At 41.4% G+C, this 27268-nt stretch overlaps 1 protein-coding gene across 11 annotated transcripts in view; it reads right to left on the minus strand.

Annotated features, from left to right (window-relative positions):
- rapgef4a (Rap guanine nucleotide exchange factor 4a) overlaps window positions 1-27268 on the minus strand; it is a 304993-nt gene that overhangs the window by 76240 nt on the left and 201485 nt on the right. For all 11 annotated transcript variants that reach the window (XM_072261862.1, XM_072261861.1, XM_072261860.1 and 8 more), the window contains 7 exons: window positions 21599-21705; window positions 17658-17779; window positions 16298-16481; window positions 14263-14347; window positions 12128-12188; window positions 2920-2996; window positions 2414-2560 (listed from right to left, as the gene is read on the minus strand). In XM_072261862.1, coding sequence (XP_072117963.1) covers window positions 2414-2560; window positions 2920-2996; window positions 12128-12188; window positions 14263-14347; window positions 16298-16481; window positions 17658-17779; window positions 21599-21705 — 783 coding nt within the window. The remainder of the gene's footprint in view (window positions 1-2413; window positions 2561-2919; window positions 2997-12127; window positions 12189-14262; window positions 14348-16297; window positions 16482-17657; window positions 17780-21598; window positions 21706-27268) is intronic.

Below are 27268 nucleotides of genomic sequence, written 5' to 3' on the forward strand. Positions count from 1 at the left end.
TACTTCTCTTCGGTATTCACCAATGAGAGGGAACTTGATGATGGTGAGGACGATATGAGTGAGGTTGATGTTCTGGAGCATGTTGATATTAAGGGAGAGGAGGTGTTGGAGTTGTTAAAATACATTAGGACAGATAAGTCCCCGGGGCCTGATGGAATATTCCCCAGGCTGCTCTACGAGGCGAGGGAAGAGATTGCTGAGCCTCTGGCTAGGTTCTTTATGTCCTCATTGTTCACGGGAATGGTACCCGAGGATTGGAGGGAGGCGAATATTGTCCCCTTGTTCAAAAAAGGTAGAAGGGATAGTCTGGGTAATTATAGACCAGTGAGCCTTACGTCTGTGGTGGGAAAGCTGTTGGAAAAGATTCTTAGAGATAGGATCTATGGGCATTTAGAGAATCATGGTCTGATCAGGGACAGTCAGCATGGCTTTGTGAAGGGCAGATCGTGTCTAACAAGCCTGATAGAGTTCTTTGAGGAGGTGACCAGGCATATAGATGAGGGTAGTGCAGTGGATGTGATCTATATGGATTTTAGTAAGGCATTTGACAAGGTTCCACACGGTAGGCTTATTCAGAAAGTCAGAAGGCATGGGATCCAGGGAAGTTTGGCCAGGTGGATTTCAAATTGGCTTGCCTGCAGAAGGCAGAGGGTCGTGTTGGAGGGAGTACATTCAGATTGGAGGATTGTGACTAGTGGTGTCCCACAAGGATCTGCTCTGGGACCTCTACTTTTCGTGATTTTTATTAACGACCTGGATGTGGGGTTAGAAGGTTGGGTTGGCAAGTTTGCAGACGACACAAAGTTTGGTGGTGTCATAGGTAGTGTAGAGGATTGTCGAAGATTGCAGAGAGACATTGATAGGATGCAGAAGTGGGCTGTGAAGTGGCAGATGGAGTTCAACCCGGAGAAGTGTGAGGTGGTACACTTTGGAAGGGCAAACTCCAAGGCAGAATACAAAGTAAATGGCAGGATACTTGGTAGTGTGGAGGAGCAGAGGGATCTCGGGGTACATGTCCACAGATCCCTGAAAGTTGCCTCACAGGTGGATAGGGTATAAGTCGAGGGATAGAGTTTAAGAGTCGCGATGTAATGATGCAGCTCTATAAAACTCTGGTTAGGCCACACTTGGAGTACTGTGTTCAGTTCTGGTCACCTCACTATAGGAAGGATGTGGAAGCATTGGAAAGGGTACAGAGGAGATTTACCAGGATGCTGCCTGGTTTAGAGAGTATGCATTATGATCAGAGATTAAGGGAGCTAGGGCTTTACTCTTTGGAGTGAAGGAGGATGAGAGGAGACATGATAGAGGTATACAAGATATTAAGAGGAATGGATAGAGTGGACAGCCAGAGCCTCTTCCCCAGGGCACCACTGCTCAATACAAGAGGACATGGCTTTAAGGTAAGGGGTGGGAAGTTCAAGGGGGATATTGGAGGAAGGTTTTTTACTCAGAGAGTGGTTGGTGCGTGGAATGCACTGCCTGAGTCAGTGGTGGAGGCAGATACACTAGTGAAGTTTAAGAGACTACTAGGCAGGTATATGGAGGAATTTAAGGTGGGGGCTTATATGGGAGGCAGGGTTTGAGGGTCGGCACAACATTGTGCGCTGAAGGGCCTGTACTGTGCTGTACTATTCTATGTTTCTATGTTCTGTACTCAATGGTTAAGTATATTCTAAGCAGGTGATTTTTTTCCCCACCCATAGGAAGATTTTGAACATCATCGTTGTAAAACATTAACTGTAAATAAAGAGTATTGGAGAAATTAATATGGATGAAGTGTAAGAGGTCATCAGGATGTGATGACCAGGATGGTAAGGTTTTGATGGCAATAGTGATAGAGGATACACTGGATGTCATTACCAAAATTCATTAAATTCTAAAGTGGTTCCCATAGATTGGTGCATGTAACACTACTAACTAAGAAAACAGAGAAGAGAGAAAACAAGCAATGGGACATATCCTGAAATCCATTGTGGGGAAAATGCTCGAAGCAATTATTAAGAAACTGGTAAGAGCCCCTTATAGAAAAAGCATTAACAGAGACAACATTGATTTATAAAACAGAAATTGTGTTCTCTGAGGTTGCATCTGGTGGAATAGAAAAAAACAAACCAGGTAAAGTGAACTTGCAGAATGTTTTTGATAAGATTACGATAGAAAACCAGACTCTATGGCATTGGTGATTATACACTGGCATGGACTGGGGTTTAGTTAACAGACGTATATCAGACAGTAAGAACAGACTGGCCATTTTCTCTGTGGTACGTTGTTGCCCGTGCTGTGTCTCAGACGTCAGCAACAGGAGTCCGAGCTTTCACAACCTTGTATCAGTGTTTTGCATGAAGGAACCGAGTGTATATTTATCTTTGCTGATGATACTAAACCATTATTTTTCTTAAAAGCCACTTACTCGAAGAATTCTGTTGAAATCTTCTTTATCCACCCTTAGAAAGTGACAATTATCTTCACGAAGTACTATGGAAGCTGCTCTTGGCGCATCATTCACCAGAGCCAATTTTCCAAAATCATCTCCTTCCTGTAATGTGCAGACTACTCCCTGCAATATCACAGCAGATTACAGTCATTTGCTCTGAAGCTTTGCAACAATTATCTAATAATTATATAACTTGGATATACACTACAAAAGCATACTTTTTTATATCCACACACAGATTCTTTGCACACCCAACTAAATATGATGGTAGAAATTATTTACATTTTAAATAGAGTAGAGAAATACAGTAGTGATACAACCACTACATGTTCTTCTATACATGATGGCATTGTCAAGTCTGAGCACATATTTTCAGCTGTAATTTAATGATACTTGACTAATTTTTAGTTCAGTGCTCCTGGAATCATAATTGCATGCATCTTTCAAATCTTGCAGGAAAGATGGTGAGTTACATGTCGTACCTTGCCATAGATAACAACATTCACTGAGCCCCTGAGGATAATGTACCATGAAGTGCCCTCTTCTCCTTGATTGAACACTGTAAGAATGAAAGCAAGAATCATCTCATTTCAAATGCACAAGATTCAGTAAATGTTTAAACTACAGTGGCAATTTGTTTTTAAACTGTATTAGAGGTGCAGAAAATTGAACAGTTATTCTCTTTTAAGTGCGTGGAAACTTGTATGACTTTTGTGAGAGTGAGAATGCAAAGCCACTGATAGGCAAAATGTAGATATAAGGCTAACTTTAAAACCAGACTCAACCTTTGTTGATGCTTGTATAACATAAAATATAGCTCATTATGCAGCTTTTTGACAAAGTATTGTTATTGCAGCACAAAGGTGCAGGAAAAAGATGCCTGTACTTCCATTGCTAATGAAATAACATGTCAATGTTTAATCATTTTAGCATTAAACACTTGAATGTTCATCAATCCATGTTTATCTATTTATTTATTGAGATACAGCACGGAATAGGCCCTTCTGCCCCTTTGAGCCCCATGGCCCAGCAACCCCCTAGTTAACCCTAACCTAATCACAGGATAATTTACATCGACCAATTAACCTATCAATTGGTATGTCTTTGGACTGTGGGAGGAAACCAGAGCACCCAGAGGAAACCCACACAGTCATAGGGAGGACGTACAAACTCCTACAGTCAACGTTGGTAATTAAACCCAGGTCACTGGTACTGTAAAGTGCTGTGTTAACCCCTATGCTACCGTGCAACATATTTGCTTGCAAAATTGTACTGTTGGTGCAGACAACAAATTTCAATGACATATTTCACAATCAAGGATGTTGCCTGGATTGGGGACCATGCCTTTTGAGAACAGGTTGAGTGAACTTGGCCTTTTCTCCTTGGAGCGATGGAGGATGAGAGGTGACCTGATAGAGGTGTATAAGATGATGAGAGGCATTGATCGTGTGGATAGTCAGAGGCTTTTAAGGTGCTTGGAAGTAGGTACAGAGGAGAGGTCAGGGGTAAGTTTTTTATGTAGACAGTAGTGAGTGTGTGGAATGGGCTGCCGGCGACGGTGGTGGAGGCGGATACGATAGGGTCTTTTAAGAGACTCCTGGATAGGTACATGGAGCTTAGAAAAATAGAGGGCTATGGGTAACCCTAGGTAATTTCTAAGGTAAGGACATGTTCGGCACAGCTTTGTGGGCCGAAGGGCTTGTATTGTGCTATAGGTTTTCTATGTTTCTATTCCGGTGATATAAAACCTGATACTGATTCTAAGAAATGTGACAAAATGATCAACTCGGAAAGCACAGCAACTCAGCAGTAGACCTGCTGCCTCACAGTTCCAGTGATCAGGTCTCGATCCTGACCACCAGCTTACACATTCTCCAAGTCACTGCCCGGATTCCCCTGCCCCCACCCCCACCGCACTCCTGCCAGGGGCTCTGCTTTCATGTGAGATGCTGGTTAATTGGATACCGTAAATTGTCCCCAGAACGTTGGGTGGGAATGGGGGTGGAGAAGTTGCTAGGAATGCAGGGAGAAGAGATCAACAGGAAATTAGTGGGGAATGTGATTGCTGTATGAACTGACAGAGACTCAATAGGCTGAAATGGTCTCCTTCTACGTCATATGGAATCACAACATGTTAATTGCTTCTTTTGCCACAGATGCTGCCTGACTGGCTACTCATTTTTATGATTTTATAATTTTATTTCTGATCAGAGGAACACACATTTACATCATGGGGCAAACCACGCTGATTGCATCCAGTAGTTCTGTAGGAAACCACTGCATCCAGTCGCTCCCACACAACTCCAGATGCCGTGCATCTGTCACTCTGCTCCATCATTAGACTCTGACTGAATATCTTGCTGATTTTCCCAGAATCCTCTTCCATCCTTCCCCATTTAGAGCTGGTGTAGGATATGAAGACTCATTTCATTTGAACGGGGATCTTTGGCCGAGAGATGAGGAGAGCAAAGGCAAACGCTTTCGATTATTTCTAAGTTTTCAACAATTTATTTAAAACATAAAAATATTACCTCAATTTTAATAGATTTTACATGATTCCAATAATAGTGTTGGCTTTGACAGGTAACTAATGCTTGCCTCCTGTCAAAGCCTGTCAATCTCATGATGGATCTCACCACCTAGTCCAGTGGTTCCCAAAATGGGCAATACCGCTCCTCGTCAGGCCAGTGGGAGTTTCTAAGTATCAATAAAGATAAAGGGGGTAGTGGGGTAGGGACAAGGCTCGGTAGCAAGGGCGGCAGCCACAGCCTCAGGCTCAGTTCGGCACCGAACCGAGTAAACGTCACAGAGCACTCAAGTATGGATCCCGGAGCAGACCACAGCCTCAGGCTCAGATCAACACAGAGCTGAGTAATCGTTGTGGAGCAGCGAGCAGAATAAGTCTCAGCCTCACCTCTTGTCCCAACAGCCTGCCTTTTCAATCCATCTGGCCCAGAGTCTAAATTGTTCAACCACTGGGTCATTCCTCGCTCTGGGACCCAGCCCCTGTCACATAAATACACCCTGGGCCTGGACACTACCGCCATGTTCCGGCCTGTACTTGGCCCTTCCAAATCGGCCTGGCGCTCGGATCGATCAAACCCTGCTCTCAGTTTAGGTGGACAGGCCTGGAATCTGCCTCTCCTCTGCTCGCCTGACTTTGCCTCGAATGTGCCTTAAGCTTGCCTCGACCTGGCACTTGTGTGCTCCAATCCGCGACTCAACCTTGCCAGGGAATGAATCTTTGCTTCTTGGTTATGTTTGCCTCATAAAAGATGAAAGCATAGTTATTTGCAAGGGGACTAGAAACAGATACAAAGGGGGACACAATGTTTCGGGCTGTGAGCAATTTTTGAAAGAGAAAGGCATTCCACTCACTAACAACCTTGCTTGTGCAACAAGTGGAGCACCATCAATACACACAAAGTGCTGGAGGAACTTCGCAGGCCAGGCAGCATCTATGGAAAAAGGTACAGTCGACTTCTTAGGCCGAAACCTTTTGGCAGGACTGGGTTTGGATTCTGCCTGGCCTGCTGAGTTCCTCCAGCATTTTGTGTGAGTTGCTCAGATTTCCAGCATCTGCAGATTTTCTCTTGTTTGGGGCACCATCAATGACAGGAACACACAACACACACAAAATGCTGGAGGTCAGGCAGCATCTGTGGAAATGAATGGATAGACAACATTTTGGGCCGAGACCCTTCTTCAGGACTGGAAAGCAAGGGGGAAGATGCCAGAATAAAAAGGTGGGGGGGGTGGAAGGAAGCTTGCTGGAAGATGATAGCCAGGTGGGTTGGAAAGGTAAAGGGCTGGAGAAGAAAGAATCTGATAGGAGAGGAGAGAGGACTATGGGAGAAAGGGAAGAAGGAGGGGACCCAGGGGGGAAGTAACTGGCAGGTGAAAAGAAGCAGGTGGTCAGAGTGGGGAATAGAGGAAGTGAGCAGCATGTGTGTATTGATGGTATTGGGGATGGATTTGTTTACTGGAAGGAGAAATCTATATTCATGCTATCAGATTGGAAGCTACCCAGATGGAAGACAAGGTGTTGCTACACCACCCTGAGGGTGGTCTTATCTCGGCACAAGAGGAGGCCATGGACCCACAAGAGGGAAAGTAAAGATTCATTTAGTGGTAGGTCCCTTTGGAGATGGTCACAGTTGCGGAGGATGATGTGTTGGACGCAGAGGCTGATGGGGTAGTAGGTAAGGACAAGTGGAACTCTATCACTGCTAAGGTGAAGGGAAAAGGGGGCGAGTGAGGATGTATAGGAAATGGAGGAGATGCAGAATAAGGGCAGCATCAATAGTGGAGGAAGGGAAACCCTGTTGCTAAATGGAGGATGGCATCTCTGATATCCTGGAACAGATTCAGTGGAAGCAAAGAAACTGAGAAAAAGGGACAGCATTTTTACAGCAGGCAGGGACAAAAGAGGTATGGTTAGAATAACTGTGGGAATGAGTAGGTTTAGAAAAGACGTTGGTTGGCAGCTTGTCTCCAGAGGTGGAGGCAGAGTGATCGAGAAAGTGGAGGGAGGTGTCAGAGACGGACCAAGTGAAGTGGAGGGAAGAGGCAAAATTGACAAACTCAGCATGGATGCATGAAGCAGCGCCAATGCAGCGGATGAAGAGTTGTGGAGTATAACCGTGGAAGGCTTGGAACACAGACTGTTCTACATTCTACATTTTGTCATTGTTCGACAATGACAGGACAGCACTGTGGGTTAATACATTCTTGAAAAAAGCTGTACCTAACAAATTTACCATTCTCTGTGTAAATTACAGACAACATCTTGTTGTGATCGGCTGCATAAAGCATTAAATACTGTTATCACAGTGATTAAAATCAAGTCCCATGCTTTCAATTCTCAACTATTTTGAGAGATTGTGTTGAGAATGATGGACAGTTTGAATACTTGTTGTTGCACACAGAAGTCAAATGACTCTCAAAAGAAAACTGCTTGCGATGCTTTTATGCGCTTTTCGAAACTGTGATAAAATTCTTTGAAGTCTCGAATACTTCATTCAGTAATCAGCTCAAGACTATCAGGCATGATCCTGCTTACTTGTGAGAATTATTCACAAACTTTAATGAAATTAATCTTCTATTGCCAGGAAATGATGTGAATCTTATTAAAGTCTAATCAGTCATTGCCATATTTCTGTCCAAGTTAACCCTATTTAATTGCAACATTAGCCATCGCGACCTTTTCCAAATTCCGAGTCTCTCTGAGTTGGAAGAGAAAGAAAGAATACCAGATGGTGAGCTTCAAATAAACAGTGCCTACCTGAGTGAACTACCAGACATGTCAGAGAGATTTCAGGGTCTTGTCTCGATCCAAATCCCAGATTGGGTAATAAATCCATTCCTGAACACTTGTAATGAGGAATTAACAGGAAGGACAGAGGAAGAAATGATCTCGCTACAAAATGACTTTGAGCTGAAGCCGAGGTTCAAAAATCATACCAAGACTTTGTTTGGTTGCAAAAAGAAGTCGCTGAACGTTATTCTGCACTGCAGAAAAAGGTCGAGATTTACTGCCTTTCCAACACATATTTAGTAGAGTATGGTTCAGTGCAGTCACCCGAATTCTTTCAGAGCAACAAAACAGACTGCAAATTACTGAACGTAGGGGTCTGGGACTCCTGAATGATGTTCAGCCTGATGTTGAGAAGCTGACATCACTGCACCAAGCCCATCCATCTCATTGAAAGATGAAAAAGCAATGAAGTGGTGAATAGTTGGACAACTAATGTACGCCCTAAAATTGTTTATAATTGTTTTCTCTGTAATTGAATAAAGAAATAATTTCATTTGTAGATTTAAATAGATTTCAATATTTCTGCAATTATTTGTCACTGCTTTGAATTTGTGATTCTTATTTTCTTTGACTGTGCAAAATTAAAAATTCAAAATCAAAATTCTTTGTAATTTTTATGTAATGGCCAGAAAAGGAGAGGGAGCCCTGGGGATGTGGTCTGGAGGCCAAGGAGACAGTAACCCAAGTAAGATCGGGAACCACCGACCAAGTCCCCTCTTCCCCAGCAGAGATACTGAACCTCCTCACCACAGAGAACTTGCTGTGTTTCATTTGATACTTCTCGGGGTCAGCTCAATTGCCCCTTTGCACCCAAGCCAGGTAAGTGCTGGCAAAGATGGTCAACTCAGCCAAATGTCATATAGATGGATATTTCAAAGAAGTTGTTCAGCCTAAATTTTCATGATTTTTGGCTCCTTCTCTTTTGTGTCAGTCAAGACAGACTGTGGAGGAAAATACTCTCAGTTAAAGATTTTGATAGATAAAGAGTTAATATTAGCTTTTTGAATATGGAAGCCAGTTTGCAGCTTAGTTTGTTATAGATATGGCCTTGGATTTCAGCAGAGATGATTCTGAGAATAAATACTTGCAGTTGCTTATCTTGTAAGAATTAAATCCAAGGATATGAGACAAACTGTTTGTTAATATAAAGTTGTACACAGGACTGAATTTTTAATTTTTGGCTGTTGCTATGGGTATAGTTTATTACAAGAGAACTGCATGTAAACCTAGCTTATCTTTTCCAATTCACAAGGTTAATCAAACAACCTTTGCTTTTGCAAATGCTTTGTACAGACATAAAAGGAGCTGTGCTCTCTGTATTATTTGGAGTCCGAACCCGACTTTTAGCGGTTCCACTCCCCAGGATACTGTGAATAAAACTCTCTTAACGTCGAAGTCCGTGTCTAATTTACTTGCGATCAACTTTAATCGAATTTTCTTAGCAAATTAATCTCCCTAACACAAACAAAATAAGACCATAACACAAAGGAGTAGAGTTGGGCCATATGGCCCATCGAATCTGCACCACCATTTAATCATGGCTGATCCTTTTTTTTCTTTTCTCCTCAGCCCCAGTCCCCGCCCTTCTCCCCATAATCTTTGATGCCGTGTCCAATCAAGGACCTGCCAAGCTCTGCCTTGAATGCACCCAACAACCAGGCCTCCGCAACTACCTATGGTAACAAAGTCCACAAATTCATCACCCTCTGGCTAAAGAAATTTGTCCGCATCTCTGTTTTAAATGGATGCCCCTCTATCCTGAGGCTGTACCCTCTTGTCCTAGACTCCCCGCCCCCATGGGAAACATCCTTTCCAAATCTACTCTGTCTAGGCCTTTCAGCATTCAAAAGGTTTCAATACAATTTCCCTCCCCCCACCACCATCCTTCTAAATTAAAGCATCTACAAACCCACAGCTATCAATTGTTTCTCGTATGATAACCCTTTCATTCCCAGAATCGAGCTTCTGAACCTTCTCTAGACCCTCTCCAATGCCAGCACATCTTTTCTCAGATGAAGAGCCCAAAGCTGTTCACAATACTCAAGACAAGGCCGCATCAGTTCCTTTAAAAAGCCTCAACATCATATCCATGCTCTTGTATTCTAGTCTTCTTGAAATGAATGCTAACATTGCATTTGCCTTCCTCACCACCGACTCAACCTGCAAGTTAACCTTTAGGGTGTTCTGCACAAGGACTCCCAAGTCCCTTTGCATCTCAGATTTTTGGATTTTCTCCCAGTTTAGAAAATAGTTTGTACATTTATTTCTACTATCAAAGTGCATGACCATGTATTTTCCAACATTGTATTTCATTTGCCAGTTCCTTACCCATTTTCCTAATCTGTCTAAGTCCTTCTGCAGCCTACCTGTTTCCTCAACACTACCTGGCCCTCCAACAATCTTCATATCATCTGCAAACTTGGCAGCAAAGTCATCTATTCCATCATCTAAATCATTGATATACAGCGTAAAAAGCAGTCCCAACACCGACTCCTGTAGAACACCACTAGTCACAGGCAGCCAACCGGAAAAGAATCCTTTTATTCCCACTCATTGCTTCCTGCCAATCAGCCAATGCTCTAACCATGCCAGTAACTTTCCTGTAATATGATGAGCTCTTAACTTGGTAAGCAACCTCAAGTGTGGCACCTTGTTAAGGGCCCTCTGAAAGTTCAAATATACAACATCCACTGCATCCTCTTTATATATCGTACATGTAATCTCCTCAAGGAACAACAGGTTCATCAGGCAAGATTTTCCCTGAAGGAAACTATGCTGACTTTGTCCTATCTTGTTCTGTGTCACCAAGTACTCCATAACCTCGTCCTTAAACTATTGACTCCAACATCTTCCCAACCACTGAGGTCAGGCTAATTTCCTTTCTGCTGCCTTTCTCCTTTCTTAAGGAGTGGATTGACATTTACAATTTTCCAGTCCTCTGGCACCATGCCAGAGTTCAATGATTTTTGAAAGATCACTACTAATGCCTCAACTATTTCTACCGCTACCTCTTTCAGAACCCAAGGGTGCAGTTCATCTGGTCTGGGTGACTTATGTACTTTTAGGTCTTTCAGCTTTTTGAGCACTTTCTGCCTTGTAATATCAACTACAGTCTTCCCTCACACCCTTCAACATCTGGAACACTGCTAGAGTCTTCCACAGTGAAGACTGATGGAAAATACCCCTTTAGTTCATCTGCCAACTCCCTGTCCTCCGTTATTCTTTCTTCAGCCTCATTTTCTAGTGTTCCTATATCCACTCTTATCTCTCTTATTTTTACATTCTTGAGGAAGCTTTTACTATCCACTCTGATATTGTTTGCTAGCTTGCTTTCATGTTTCATCTTTTCCCTCATAATGATTCTTTTAGTTGCTCTGCTGGTTTTTAAAAGCTTCCAAATCCTCTGTCTTACCACTAATTTTTGCTTTGTTGTATGCTCTCTCTTTTGCTTTTACATTAGCTTTGACTTCCCTTGTCAGCCATGGTTGTACAGTTTTGCCATTTGAGTATTTCTTTGTCTTGGATTACATCTATCCTGCACCTTCCTCATTTTTCCCAGAAAAACACAGCATTGCTGCTCTGCTAACATCCCTGCCTGCACCTTCTTCCAATTTACTTTGGCCAACTCCCCTCTCATAGCACTGCAATTTCCTTTACTCCACTGAAATACTGCTATGCCTGACTTTTCTTTCTCCTTATCAAATTTCAAGTTGAACTCAAATCATATAGTGATCAATGCCTCCTAAGGGTTCTTTTATCATAAGCTCTCTAATCACCTCCAGTTCATTGCATAACAGCCAGTCAAATATAGCTGATTCCCTAAGCAGGCTCCGTGACAAAGTTCTCTAAAAAAAAACCCATCTCGTAGGCATTTAACAAACTCACTCTCCTGAGATCCATTTCCAACCTGATTTTCTCAATTGACCTGTATGTTAAAATCTCCCATGACTACCATAACATTGCCCTTTTGACACACCTTTTCTATTTCCCATTGTAATCTGTGATCTACATCCCAGCTACTGTTGGGAGGCCTGTATATAACTGCAGGTCCTTTTACCCCTGCAGTTTCTTAACTCAACCCACAAGGATTCAACATCTTCTGATCCCATGTCCCATCTTTCTACTGATTTGATGCCATTCTTTACCAGCAGAGCCACGCCACCCCCTCTGCCTACTTTCCTATCCCTCCGATACAATATGTAACCTTGGACATTCAGCTCCCGACTACGATAATCCTTCAGCCATGATTCAGTGATGGGCACAACATCATACCCAGCAATTCGTAATAACTTTTTTCAACTTTCCATGCATAAACAATTCTAATATTTCCAAATAAAATTTCCTTGAATCTGTTAGGTTGGTTCAATACTTACAAACTGTCCCTGCTTTTGCATGAGATTCAAATACCAAAACACCTGCAAGTTCTCGTTTCACCTTGAAAACAATGAAAAATATGTTTTAAAAGAAAGCTTTATTGGCTGGATTTATTATAATGACAATCGTTTTCAATAATATCTTTAGTCACACTTAACAATATTCCTAGACTTGGTAAGTAGGTTTAAAATACAGCTTTAAAATGAAAATAAATCTCATTTTTATAGAATATTTTAATATTTGAGAAACTGATACAATTAAGCATCTTGTGATTTTGTTCGCAGTGAGAAAGCTATGATATTGCTATGGAATGGGCGTTCTGTAAGGCACTTAGATAGTCTTGGACGTGGCAGAATTTAAGGGCCAGTGTGCAAGTGTGTTGTAGAGGATAAAAACAGGAGAAATGCTGCCAATGAAAAATTCAAGAGCACAGAGGCTGGATCTTTGAACATAGGCCATAGGACATAGTACAGCACAGAACAGGCTCTTCAGCCCCACCACATCGAGTTGGCCTTTTCATCTACTTCAAGATCAAGCTAATCCTTCCCTCCATAACCCTCCATTTTTCTTTCATCTTTCCGCCTATCAAAGAGTCCTTCAAATGTCTCTAGTGTATCTGTCTCTACCAGCGCCACTGCTTTGTCACATCCTCAAAAATCTCTATAAGGCTTGTGAGGCACCACCTGTCCCTCACAAATCAACACTGACAATGTTTCTCCAAATGTTCATAAATCCTGTCTCTAAGAACCCTCTACAATAGTTAGCCCACCACTGAAGCAAGATTCACTAGTCTACAATTCCCAGGATTATCCCCATTGCCTTTCTTGGATGTTGGGCAATGGTGTACAATAATGTCATACATGAAAACTTCAACCCGATCCACAGGGTGAAATTACATAACTTCCTGGAGCAGAAGTAACTAAACTGCATTCCCAACTAAAACAAAATTACATACACCTAGAAACCTGGAAGTCATCATGCCTGAAACGTACTTGCTATGAAATGGAATGGAACAAACATCTAGCAACAATCCTCATGTTGATCTTTTCCAGAAAATATAGCCGGTATATACAGTACCATTGGTTCCAGATACAGGTTCTGGAAATGGAAGTTGGGAACTAGGAAATGGACATTAGCCTGAGTGAGAAAGGTTCCAGTTCCACTCACTTCACACTGACTGAAATGGAAATATTTAGAATCATTGCTGGACCTTGAATAAGTAAAAACAGCCCACCAAATGTTCGATAGGTCAGGCCAGGAATGCAGCCCCCTTCTCCGTAACAGACTGAGGAAAGGGAGCAAAGACAGACAAACATGAATATTTATACAGGAAAGACAATATATTACCATGGTGCTTGGAAGTATCAAACAAATGGGAAACTGGCCATGGTGGACAGTGATAATTATTTGCTGAGAGTATATTAATGAAGTAATTTATTAAATGCTCCTAATGTCGTGCACTGCAAATAGCCTCTGACAACCAAGTCCAGCTCCTGACCTTCACGTGAGGGTCAGCTACTAAGCCCACCTTCTACTGACAGAAGAAGGGGCAAAGAGGAGTTGCTGGTGCCTTAAAACCAGTCGCTTAAGGCATATGGGTCTCCTCAACCCTGGTTGGCAAGTCAGGGAACTCTGATCTCAAACCTCCGCTGCCTTGCGGCTATACCCACTCATGGGCAAGGCTTTGGGAGTAAACCCTAGGGGAAAGATCCAGAGCTGGAGTCCCTAAGACAGAGCTACATTCAGTTCAATGCTGATTGGCAACTCCTATGATGCTACTGGTGCTGTATCGGTCTCTGCCGTTCCTTTGGATTCATCAGATGTGTGGAGACAGAGAGCTTGCTACATGAGCATCAGCTTGGTCTCCATTTTGTGCTACCTTAGCTTGCGTATCTAGACAGCTAGGATGCAACACCCATGTTCAACTCTGACCGACAGAGGCCTCAGCCTCAGTAACCTTGCTCAACATGTACATGATTTGAGATGGTGTATGTGTTCAGCACAAGTCAAATTGACCCTAAACAAAGTTAAACTGTAAGTAGTTACTTGCAAGTTCTAAAACACATGCCCAATTAAGTACTAGTTGCACAGCATTAAAACCTTTCATTAATGAAATCAGAGAAAAGAGGCTTACTGCGGTAGAAAATTGTAATAAGGCTTTGATATGCAACAACTCTTCATATATAATTTCTAGATCATCAACGGTCCTCTGGTTTGGCCTGTGAATTACACATAAACAATAAAAATAACTGAGTAAGTGTCTCCAAAATCACATCAGTCAGTAAGGAGTCTTAGTACGCATGCTAGTAGAAGATTTCCTACTGTTCTTGCCCCCTCAAAATTAGAGAGCCATCTGAGGAAAGAACTGGCTTTTTTTTTTATTAACTTCAATGATCTTACTAAACTTGCCTTGGCTGACCTTGAACACATATGCTATACATTAAAACATAAAAGCAGAGCAATATTACTGTGTTACATGATTTATTAAGGTAGCACTAGTTTATATTTCTGACTGCAAAGACTCACTGGAATAAAGATGGAAGGCTAAAGAAGAAACTTAGATGGCAAGTTGGATGTACAATGCCTTGTAAAAGTATTCAGCCCCCACCCCTTCGTTCATATAATTCAATATTGCAACCAGGGATTTTGATCAATTTAACTGAGATTTTTTATTTGTGAATCACATGCTCTTTTTCCACAGTAGAGCCCCAGGAAAAAATCGTAAAGCATGAAAGACTAAAACTTCAAAAGATGAAATGCCAGCAGCTCAAAAGAATTCATCCCTGTTTGCTCAGTACTTAGTTAAGCCACCACTCACAGTTATTACAGCCAGAGATCTTTTTGGATAAGTCTCTATCAGCTTTGCATAACATGATGGGGCAAGATTTGCCCATTCCTCCCTGCAAAATTGCTCAAGCTGTGCCAGGTTAGTTGGGGAGTGGCATTGACAGCAATCTTGAAGTCTTGCCAGAGACGTTCGATCGAGTTAAGGTCAGGACTCTGACTGGGCCACTCAAGGATATCAGTTTTCTTCATTTGAAGCCACTCCATGATTGCTTTGGCACTGTGCTTTGGGTTGTTGTCCTGCTGAAGTATGAATTTCCTTTCCAGATTAAGCTTTCTGGCAGAGGCTAGCAGGTTTTTTTAAATCCAGGATCTCTTTGTATTTAGCAGCATTAATCTTCCCATCAATCCTGACCAGATTTCCGGTCCCTGCTGCTGAAAAGCATCCCCATAGCCTGATGCTACCTCCACCATACTTTACAGTAGAGACACTGTTACCTGGCTGATGTGCAGTTTTAGATTTGCGCCACACGTACCACTTAGTGATGAGGCCAAAAAATTTCATTTTAGTCTCATTCGACCACAAGACCTTCTTTACACCTTTACAGTATCTTCTAAGTGATGCTTTGCAAAGTCTTTACAGGCAAGGATATGCTTTTCTCAGACAGGTTTCATATTTTTCCCATTGTTTCCTGATGGATTTCCCTGAGCTCCGAGGTATGTTCAGTGTCTTTGAGGTGGTCGTTTCTCCTTCCCCAGATTTGTGCTTCTTTATTGTGATTTCCATGACTTGCCTGGATGCTCTTTTGTCTTCATTTTGCTCTGGTCTGTTGAAAATCTATCATACTGTTGGACCTTATAGAGAGAGAGGTTATTTATTGAGGTGATTCTCCAATTTTTCTATCAAAAATTGGGTGAGTTGGTAAGGTATCATACAGTATTGTACCTGAGGAAAGTTAGTGTAATAATTACAGAGTGGATGAATACTTCTTTGGATTTTAATTTTTAGTACGTTTTTCTTTTGATTTGACATTATACACAATGTTTTGTAGATTAGCTCAAAAAATCTTACTTCAATATATTTTAAATTTAGAAAATGAGACAGTAAAATGTGAAAATAGTTGTGGGGGCTGAATACTTTTTCAAGGCGCTGTATAATTTGACAATCAGTGAACCAAGGAACTACCATCTTGGTCTCTCCAATGATGAAGGTCCAATGTGGATAAAGTTGTCATGTAGGGTTGATTTAATATCTATAAATGATATAACAGCATTGATTTGAAATATTATACAATGAACTGACCAGGACAGCATAAGTTAACAAAAATTAATGAAAGATAATCTTCTAACTTACACGATGCAAGTTAGCATATCATCTTACTCACGGTTTTCTTAAAATCATTCTCATGTGGGCATCCGGTCCAATCTGTGAAAGCAGAAGCATTGTTTCCTGCAGCTCCTCCTCACATTCTTTCTTCTCTTCATCTGTGGGTGCACGGGCATCCTCCTTTTCATCATCCAGGAAACGATAGAACAGGTACTTGTCCTGGAAATTGTGCTCCTGATCCGCTAAGACAGCATTGATTTACACATTTAAATGACACCAGTGCTTTACAGTGGTAGGTTACAGTGTTTTTGTGCTAATAACCAAACATTTCACAAAGTGCAGTTTTCTTGTAGTATAATATGCAGCTTCAATATGACACCTTCAAAAATTCATTCCACTGTCTTCGTTATTTAGGTTAAAATTTGCTTTAAAATTGTTTTTCTGCAATTACTGTATATGGTCAAGAAAGTGCCCAGTAATTTTGCTAAATCAATCTTAACCTTCCCCCCCCCCCCGCCAACATGTTCAATGCCTTTCACTTAATATATCCCCAGTTTTCATTCATGTGTAAGAGTTTGTATATTTCTGCATCACAAGGAACTACAAGTCACAGTTACAAAGATTATTTTGGAGTACATCTAATCTCACCCACTGTGTTAGCTTCAACAATCAAACTACTTAGTGGAAAAGCTTCAGATTTGTGCTCTATCAGAAGCATATGTCTTGCACAGCATATATCGATGCACAGAAAGGTTGGTCCCCTGATTCAAGATGCCTCCACCAACTGAGGTCCTGGTGTTCTTCTAAAGCAAATAAACAGGGAGATACTGGGCCCCCGTTCATCCTTGAATTCTGAATATAGGAAGACCCTGTGAACTTTTCTCCAATCTACACATCCTCTGATGTCAAGTATGACCCAAAATCTACTCTCAAATAAATAGTATATCCATGGCACTCTGAAGCAACAAGCTCACATTTGCCAATGAAACACAAGAGCAGAATTAGGATTATTTTTATGCAGAGCTAGGATGGGTGTCAGGGGAAATCTGAAACTTTGGAAAGAAACCATATCAGTCTGTTTAGTTCTTAATTCTGTATCCAATAAGCTTGCCAAGTGATACTGCACATTTTGTCAAAGGTTTATCAAAGCAAACACTTGTCAACATTTCCAGATTTTGTGCCATAATTTCAATTTTCGCATTTTGAATAGATTCAACTAAAGTTTTTATTATTTTATTATTAAGTTTTAATTATTCTTTAAAGTTCATATTTATTTAACATATCTATTTTTAATTCCATTTTTAATTTTACCTTTGATATTACACTTCATAAAAGCCACTATCAGTAAAAGAAGTGGCTAGTAATTGATTTGGTGTAATTCTTTGAAGACACAGTGATTGTTAAAACACAATTTTTACCATGGTTTAGGACTCCTTCCTCAAGAAGAACTTGCCACATGCCCACAGCCTGTGCACGAGAATGGACACATGCTGTCTGCTGAATCATCCAGTCCACTAACTCTGTGCCAACACAGCATTGTCTAGGTGCAAAGAGCATTTTAAAATAAGTTATTTTCAGCAGTACATTGGAATTAAAATGTTTTATTTTTCCAGAATTAAGATTCAGTCAAAATAGGTCTAAGATATTACATTACAGGGGTTCCCACCCTGGGGTCCACAGACACTTTGCTTAATAGTATTGGTCCAGGGCATAAAAAAGCCTGGGAACCCTGCATTGGAAAAAGTTGTAAGCAATGTGGCTTTATTCTTGCAATACCCCATTTTAATTCAGTAAAAGTTTGTTAGCTTTTCTTTTCAAGTTTCAAGCACTATAAATTGGCCTGGTTAAAGAACGAGGTAAATGGCATCAACATCAACCGAATGCATGAGCTGATGCTCCAACGTAGAATTAACAATTGTGCAAATAAATATCAAACTACAGCAGTCGCAATCTGAGCTTACCACAAAAATCACTTCAAGTGATTATCCGGACCTGAATTTTAAAACAATGCAACACTTCAAATGCACTTTGTATAAATCTCATTCTTCAGTGCTTGCTGAAGTAGAATTGGCAAAGTGCACTGACAGAAACAATACTAAGGCATTTAATTATCTTTCTGCAGAACCAATCGTCACTATTAACCTTCACAACATTTTCTGACAACATAGAGGTATGGTAAGCTTAAAAAGCACTGATGATGATGATATTGTGCTTGCTTCTGGCTTTCATTTGCCCCTTGATCCATTTAACTGAGATTTCAGCTCTCAAGAATGAATCTCTGTTTTTAAAATATGTGACAGAATTTTATTCAAAACAAATACTTGGTTACAGTGGAAGTTTCTAAATTTTGTTTCTTTTTCTAAGTAATGTTTTCTAATAATTTCTTGTGCAAAATAAAGGGAATAATGAGGTTCTTGGGTTCGTGGACCATTCAGAAATCTGATGATGGAGGGGAAGAAGCTGTTTCTAAGTCATTGAGTCTGACCAGGTTTCACTGAGCTTAATTCCACAGATGTAATTAGTTTCATGGAAATGTAGTATTAATATCAATAGATATGAAGCATGTAACTTAGGGCAGACGTTGATTTTTCAAAAACTTATGTCATGAAGAGGTGGAGCAATAGTAGAAGAATAGGGTCCATGGCTAAATTCAGAACATCAAGACAACCAGAACACTGGAACGTGGGTAATGTTCTCTATTACAGAGTCAAAGAGTCATAAAGTCATAGAAAACTACAGCACAGAAACAGGTCCTTTGACCCACCTAGTCCATGCTGAACCATTTAAACGGCCGATTCCCATCAACCTGCACCAGGACCATAACCACATTGGAAGGAGTGACAGGAGCTGAAGATGGCGCCAAAGCTTTTTGTGAACTTGGGCAACTTCTTCCAGTTCATCTGCAAAACAGTTTAACTTCTTCTCATTTAATACCTTTTCTTTCCTTTTCAAGGTGGTTGGAATCCTGACTATCTACAGCTGCAGTCTGGTCAAGCTGGTCCAGATCTTGCTGCAAGCCATGAGCATTTTCCTCGCTGTCCACTACACCCCCAGTCTTGGTGTCATCCGCAAATTTGCTGATCCAGTTAACCACGTTATCATCCACATTGTTGATATAGATGACATACAGCTACTGATCCCTGTGGCACCCCACTAGTCACAGGCCTCCAGTCAGAGAAGCAACCATTTACTACCACTCTCTGGCTTCTCCCACAAACACAATGTCTAATCCAATTCACTACCTTAGCTTGAATGCCAAGTGACTAAACCTTCTTGACCAACCTCCCAAGCAGGAGGTTTTACATAATGGTAAACTGATAACCTGTCAATCTGATTATGTTGATTAAACCCTTCCCTGTCCCCTAAAACCTTCGCTAATTTTTATAGATGCACTGTAGAAAGCATTCTTCTGGGGTGCATCACAACCTGGTATGGAAGTTGTCCTGTCCAAGACCAGAAGAAGCTGCAGAAGATCGTGAACACAGCCCAGCACATCACACAAACCAATCTTCCATCCTTGGACTCACTTTACACCACACGCTGTCGGAGCAGTGCTGCCAGGATAATCAAGGACACGACCCACCCAGCCAACACACTTTTTGTCCCTCTTCCCTCCGGGAGAAGGCTCAGGAGCTTGAAGACTCGTACAGCCAGATTTGGGAACAGCTTCTTTCCAACTGTGATAAGACTGCTGAACGGATCCTGACCCGGATCTGGGCCATTCCCTCCAAATATCCGGACCTGCCTCTCGGTTTTTTTGCACTACCTTACTTTCCATTTTTCTATTTTCTATTTATAAATTTTTAATATTTACTATCAATTTGTACTCCAGGGAGCACGAAGAACAGAATCAAATATCGCTGTGATGATTGTACGCTCTAGTATCAATTGTTTGGCGGCAATAAAGTATAAAGTAAAAGTAAAAAAAAAACTAATCTCAAATGTATAATCTGAAGAGAGGTCATCAAAGAACACAGCTCTCAAAGAAAAAGATGAATTCACTTTTTCATTCTTTGAAAATCTCCCATCCTTATATGCAGTTTTGTGTCCATCCATTAGCTTATAATCAAGAGAACAAGCAGACCCTGCCTTGTGTAGCTGGATCCTGGACTTTCTGTCAGATTGCCCTCACCTCTGCCCCTCAATGCAGGAGCCCCTCAGGGCTGTGTCCTAAGTCCCCTCCTTTACCCTCTGTATACCCGTGACTGTGTCACCACCCACAGCTCCAATCTGCTAACTACGTTTGCTGATGATACTACACTGATTGGCTTAATCTCAAATAATAATGAGGCAACCTACAGAGAAGAAGTCATCACCCTGACACAGTGGTGTCAAGAAAATAACCTCTCCCTCAATGTCACAAAAACAAAGGAGCTGGTTGTGGACTACAAGAGGAATGGAAACAGGCTAACCCCTATTGACATCAATGGATCTGGGGTTGAGAGGGTGAACAGCTTTAAGTTGCTCATCAATGAGTAACTCATGTGGTCTGTACATAATGGCTGTGTGGTGAAAAAGGCACAACGGTGCCTCTTTCACATCAGACGGTTGAAGAAGTTTGGTATGGGCCCCCAAATCCTAAGAATTTTCTATAGGGGCACAATTGTGAGCATCCTGACTGGCTGTATCACTGCCTGGTATGGGAACTGTACCTCCCTCAACCGCAGGACCCTGCAGAGAGTGGTGCGGGCAGCCCAGTGCATCTGTAGATGTTAACTTCCCATGATTCAGACATTTACAAAAACAGATGTGTAAAGAGGGCCTGAAGGATCATTGGGGACCTGAGTCACCCCAATCACAAACTGTTCCAGCTGCTACCATCCGGGAAATGGTACCACAGCATAAAAGCCAGGATCAACAGGCTCCGGAACAGCTTCTTCCACCAGGCCATCAGACTGCTTAATTCATGCTGATACAACTGTATTTCTATGTTATATTGGCTGTCCTGTTGTACATACCATTTATTATGAATTACTATAAATTGCACATTGCATATTTAGATGGAGATGTAACATAAAGATTTTTACTTGTATATGAAGGATGTAAGTAATAAAGTCAATTCAACTCAGACCAAAATTCACCAGTCTTTCAAAAAAGGACACAAACACTCCCTCACTCTCTAGGAGCCACCCAACAGAGCTCAGATGATTCCCTGTAAATGAAGGACTGAAGGAGCATAGGATGGAAATTGAAGAGATGAGAACTGGTGATGCTCCATTACACTCATCTTTTCAAAGATGGTTTAATCATTTTTTCTATTGGCAGTACTCATTTCTAACCAGCCAGAAAAACTGTAAAGAAAGCTTTATTCTAAAGAATGACCAAAATAAACATCACAATCCTGCTGTACCGCACTCACTTGTACGTTTTCAGGTGGTATTTCCGATCTCTTATCATGTGAGGAGCTTGAGCCAGTATTGCGTTTCGTAAAATCTTTCCAGCTCGAAGTATGTTTTGAGATGGAACCTAGTAAAAAGTAGAAAATTCAAGCCATCAACTCGCTCTTTATATATTTGAGTACGCTCTAGGTGTAAGGAGACATTTCTTTACGGTAAGAAAGCTATAATCCAACAGCAATTGCTTTGTTAGGAAAAGGAAACTTGCATTCATACAGGACATCTCACACTGAGTTCAGAACACCTGAAAATGGTTTGAAGCAAATGAACCTCGATGAAGTGGTGTTGTAATGAAGGAACTGTAGCAACTCTAAATTATGCACAACAGGCTCCAACAACCTGCATTGGTGAAAATAAAAAGAAAAACTCTGTATATTAATGTTGAATATTGACTTGAAGACCAATTATCTAAAATTATTAAACTTCGTGTTGATTGCAGAAGGCTACAAATTGTTCAGTTAAACCGTACAGTCTCGATCATTAGCTCCTTTCAAATGTTGCCAGATCTGGAGGACCTGAGTTATATGGGAAGATTGAATAGGTTAGGACTTTATTCCTTGGAACGGAGAAGATTAAGGAGAGATTTGATAGAGGTATACAATATTATGAGGCGCATAGATACAGTAAATGCAAGCAGGTTTTTTTCACTGAGGTTGGGTGGAACTGAGGATCTAGTGTTGAAATTGCGGTGGCCCTGGCAGAAATATTTAAAATGTCGCTGTCTACGGGTGAAGTGCCGGATGATTGGAGAGTGGCTCATGTTGTTCTGTTGTTTAAAAAAGGATCGAAAAGTAATCCGGGAAATTATAGGCCGGTGAGTTTAACGTCAGTAGTAGGTAAGCTATTGGAGGGAGTACTAAGAGACAGAATCTACAAGCATTTGGATAGACAGGGGCTTATTAGGGAGAGTCAACATGGCTTTGTGCGTGGTAGGTCATGTTTGACCAATCTGTTGGAGTTTTTCGAGGAAGTTACCAGGAAAGTGGATGAAGGGAAGGCAGTGGATATTGTCTACATGGACTTCAGTAAGACCTTTGACAAGGTCCCGCATGGGAGGTTAGTTAGGAAAATTCAGTCGCTAGGTATACATGGAGAGGTGGTAAATTGGATTAGACATTGACTCAATGGAAGAAGCCAGAGAGTGGTGGTAGAGAATTGCTTCTCTGAGTGGAGGCCTGTGACTAGTGGTGTGCCACAGGGATCAGTGCTGGGTCCATTGTTATTTGTCATCTATATCAATGATCTGGATGATAATGTGGTAAATTGGATCAGCAAGTTTGCTGATGATACAAAGATTGGAGGTGTAGTAGACAGTGAGGAAGGTTTTCAGAGCCTGCAGAGGGACTTGGACCAGCTGGAAAAATGGGCTGAAAAATGGCAGATGGAGTTTAATACTGACAAGTGTGAGGTATTGCACGTTGGAAGGACAAACCAAGGTAGAACATACAGGGTTAATGGTAAGGCACTGAGGAGTGCAGTGGAACAGAGGGATCTGGGAATACAGATACAAAATTCCCTAAAAGTGTCGTCACAGGTAGATAGGGTCGTAAAGAGAGCTTTTGGTACATTGGCCTTTATTAATCAAAGTATTGAGTATAAGAGCTGGAATGTTATGATGAGGTTGTATAAGGCATTCGTGAGGCCGAATCTGGAGCATTGTGTTCAGTTTTGGTCACCAAATTACAGGAAGGATATAAATAAGGTTGAAAGAGTGCAGAGAAGGTTTACAAGGATGTTGCCGGGACTTGAGAAACTCAGTTACAGAGAAAGGTTGAATAGGTTAGGACTTTATTCCTTGGAGCGTAGAAGAATGAGGGGAGATTTGATAGAGGTATATAAAATTATGATGGGTATAGATAGAGTGAATGCAAGTAGGCTTTTTCCACTGAGGCAAGGGAAGAAAAAAACCAGAGGACATGGGTTAAGGGTGAGGGGGGAAAAGTTTAAAGGGAACATTAGGGGGGGCTTCTTCACACAGAGAGTGGTGGGAGTATGGAATGAGCTGCCAGACGAGGTGGTAAATGCAGGTTCTTTTTTAACATTTAAGAATAAATTGGACAGATACATGGATGGGAGGTGTATGGATGGATATGGTCCGTGTGCAGGTCAGTGGGACTAGGCAGAAAATGGTTCGGCACAGCCAAGAAGGGCCAAAGGGCCTGTTTCTGTGCTGTAGTTTCTATGGTTCTATGGTTCTATGGATCTCAACTGGAGGTCATGTGTTAAAGGTGAAAGGTGAGAAGTTTAAGGGGAACAGGAGTTGAAATGTCTTCACTCAGAGGGTTGTGAGAGTGTGGAACAAGCTGATAGTGCAAGTGGTGCAAGCTCAATCTCAACATTTAGGAGAAGTTTGGAGAGGTACATAGATGGTAGGGATATGGTCCTGGTTCAGCATGATAGACAGTTTAAATGGTTCAGCATAGACTAGATGGGCTGAAAGGCCTGCTTCATTGCTGTACCTTTCTATGACTCTGTGACTCTAAATGAGCAGCATGGAATCTTTTAACTCCACTTGAGCAAGCAAACAAGCCTTCAGCATAACACTGCACTGTTAATAATGTAGTACTCTCTCAGTAGATTGACATATATATTTATACATACATTTTTGGATAGGTCTATTTAGTTTACACATTAACCTCTGGAAATGGGACTGGACCTTGGAGCAAACAAGAAAGCAACTGACTGATAAATTACAGTTAACACAACATCTACAGAAAAAGGCCCAGTAATGATGTTCCAAGTCAGAACTGGAAGACCTGGGAGATTAACACTGTTCCTATTTCCATTGATGGCACCTGACCTGCTCCGTGCTGCCAGCATTTTATTTTCACATTTCCAACATCCACCACCTTTTCACTTTCAGTCACAATGGACAGAACATATTCTGTGGGGTTGAATTATTTTGGATTATAATCATAAGACATCACAATTTTTACAGTAAACACAATAGATTCTGCAGCTTTGCCTCCTGATCTATTCCCCAGTGTCTCTGTTGCTGTTGGGGGATTGTATAGAATACTCATAATAGAGTGATCGCCCCCCCCCCCACCCCGTTTCTGACCTTCCACCACCAACCGGTAGACAATCTCCACTACATCCTTCCTTTCTGCAGCTGTGATGCTACCCCAATTAGCAATGCTACTCCCTGACCTTTTACCTCCCTCCCTGTTCCCTTTGAAAAATCTAAAGCCCACGAACATCCTGCCCTTGTCACAGCCAAGTCTCTGTCACGATCACAACATTGTAGTTCCATGCACTGACCCATGTTCTAAGTTCATCACCCTTGTTCCTGAAACTCTTGCATTAAAAGACACACTCTAACCTATCCCACTGACTGCAGTTTTGCCCTAGCAACTGCCTATCCTTCCTCATGGAGTCTCTACATACTGCAACTATCTGTATCACTCTGGTTCCCATCCCTCTGCCAAACTAGTTTAAACCCTCCCCAACAGCTCTAGCAAATCTGGTTGCGAGGATATGGCCGCCCCACCCCACCATCAGTTTCCGAGTAACCCATTCTTTTTGTACAGGTGATACATTCCCCAGATCTCCTGAAACCCTGCCCCCTGCATTTCCTTAGTCTCCCATTCCTTTGCCAGAACACCCTATTCCTAAAGCTCAATGGTGCATGAAAAGGGTAGGAAATTGGATACAAAACCAGAAATTACAGGAAGCACTCAGCAGGGTCAGGCAGCATTGATGGCATTTTTTATTTTTATTTCTCTTTCCAGAGATGTTGCCTGTTTTTCCATTATATTTTTTATATATTGTTTTCAAATTGCATTCACTTATGTCATCTCAATGTTTAATTTACGTTTTCTGAAACATTTTACAATAGGTACATACAAGTATTTTGTAAAAATAAAGTTGTTAAACCATAGATAACTTTATAATTACAGTCATTTTGTATAAGTGTAGTTTTTTCTTAAGAATCACACCTTGGAATCTGTTACAATTAAAACTTTTGATTAATCCATTTAGCACAGGATGACTGACAACCAAAACAAACCCTACCAACTACAGAGACCAAATTATTCCACATTGTCAACAGTCTGTCAAATCAAACTGGTTAAAGAATAATCTTAATTTGTCACGAGTTTTATGTCTATCCTGAATAGCCAGTATATTGAGGTAGGTTTTTCACCGCCCCAAGATGGTAATTCCCCTTCCCAGGCTATGCAGTTTCATCCACCCTCAACTTGAGAGCAGCTCTCCACTGAGATCCCAGCTCCTCAGTGTGGCAGAGTGGAGCAGAATGGTTGCCAGCAGAAGATAAGCTCATGGGATGGTTTAGAGAGGTGCTGAAACCTCTCCTCCAGGATCACAATCTGTGAAAGCTCAATGTCTGACTCAAGATTGATCAAAATTAGTTAATAGTGTAAAGTAAATCTTCAAAAGTAGTTTAAATCTTTAAACAATTTTAAATAATGGATGATATTAAAAAAGAGTGGGAAAAGGATTTGGGTACAGAGATAGAGGAGGTTATATGGAATGAGGCTTTGGAGTATGTTAACTCCTGTTCCATCAATGCCAGGCATTGTTTAATACAATTTAAAATCCTACACAGACTACATTACTCAAAAGTAAGGATTTATAAAATATTCCCAGAGGTGTCCCCAGTGTGTGAGAAATACAAGTCCTCGGAGGCAAATTTGTTACATAGTTATGCTTTATGTCCCTGGATACAAGAGTATTGGAAGCAAATATTTGAGGTCCTATCGAAGGTACTAAAGGTTCAGATAATACCAGACTTCATTTTAATAATGCTTGGAACTTCTGCGAGGTCAAATAAATTCCAGGCTACCCAGCAACAACTCCTGACCTATGGCATACTTAATGGAAAGAAACTCATACAGATGTTCTGAAAAAAGGAGGGAATTCCATCACTCAGACAATGGCTGGCTGCATTAATGGATACTCTGCATCTAGAGAGGATAAGATACGTTATCAAGGACAGACTCAAGGAATTTGAAACTATTACTGTTACATTTAGAAGAGACCCACAGCTGAACTAAGTGTGTGGGGGGTGGTAGGATCTAAACAGCACATACGGGAGGGTAGGGCTGGGAAGGGGAAAGGAGACGGGGTGGTAGGGTTTCCCTTGCTTTTTGCTTGTTTACTATACATTTGACTTTCATTATGTTGTTATAAGAAAGAAAAGAAAAAAGGACCATTGTACTTTAGGACATTGTTGGTTGTGGTTAAGCTGATGTTGCTTCACAATAAAAACATTTGAAAACAATTTCAAATAAATGGGGGAGAACAGCTCAACGTATCTTTTACCCCAGGCTGGTTTCTCCCATTTATTTGGACTTGATCACACCAGGTTTATCCGGGAGAAGACTCAGCAGCCTGTTACAGCTCCAGTAGGCAATGGGCTAAATCCAGGTATCAGTGCTGGTGCTGCAGCAGGAGTCAGCATGTTCTGACTGCAGTCCAAAACTACTTGTTATTCCTCAGATCGTTCGGTGGCCTGTAATCCTTCTGTAAAGTTAAGACTGTACAAATGCACTTGAACTTGTGTTAAATCCAGTTAATTGGGACACATTGTGACCAGTACATTTGGGCCCAATGAAGCAGCTGCCCTAATTAGGCAAAGTTTCATGGAAATATTTAAAGATATAAAAAAAAAG

The sequence above is a fragment of the Mobula birostris genome, chromosome 6 (assembly GCF_030028105.1).
Source record: "Mobula birostris isolate sMobBir1 chromosome 6, sMobBir1.hap1, whole genome shotgun sequence".
In the NCBI taxonomy this organism is placed as follows: Eukaryota; Metazoa; Chordata; class Chondrichthyes; order Myliobatiformes; family Myliobatidae; genus Mobula; species Mobula birostris.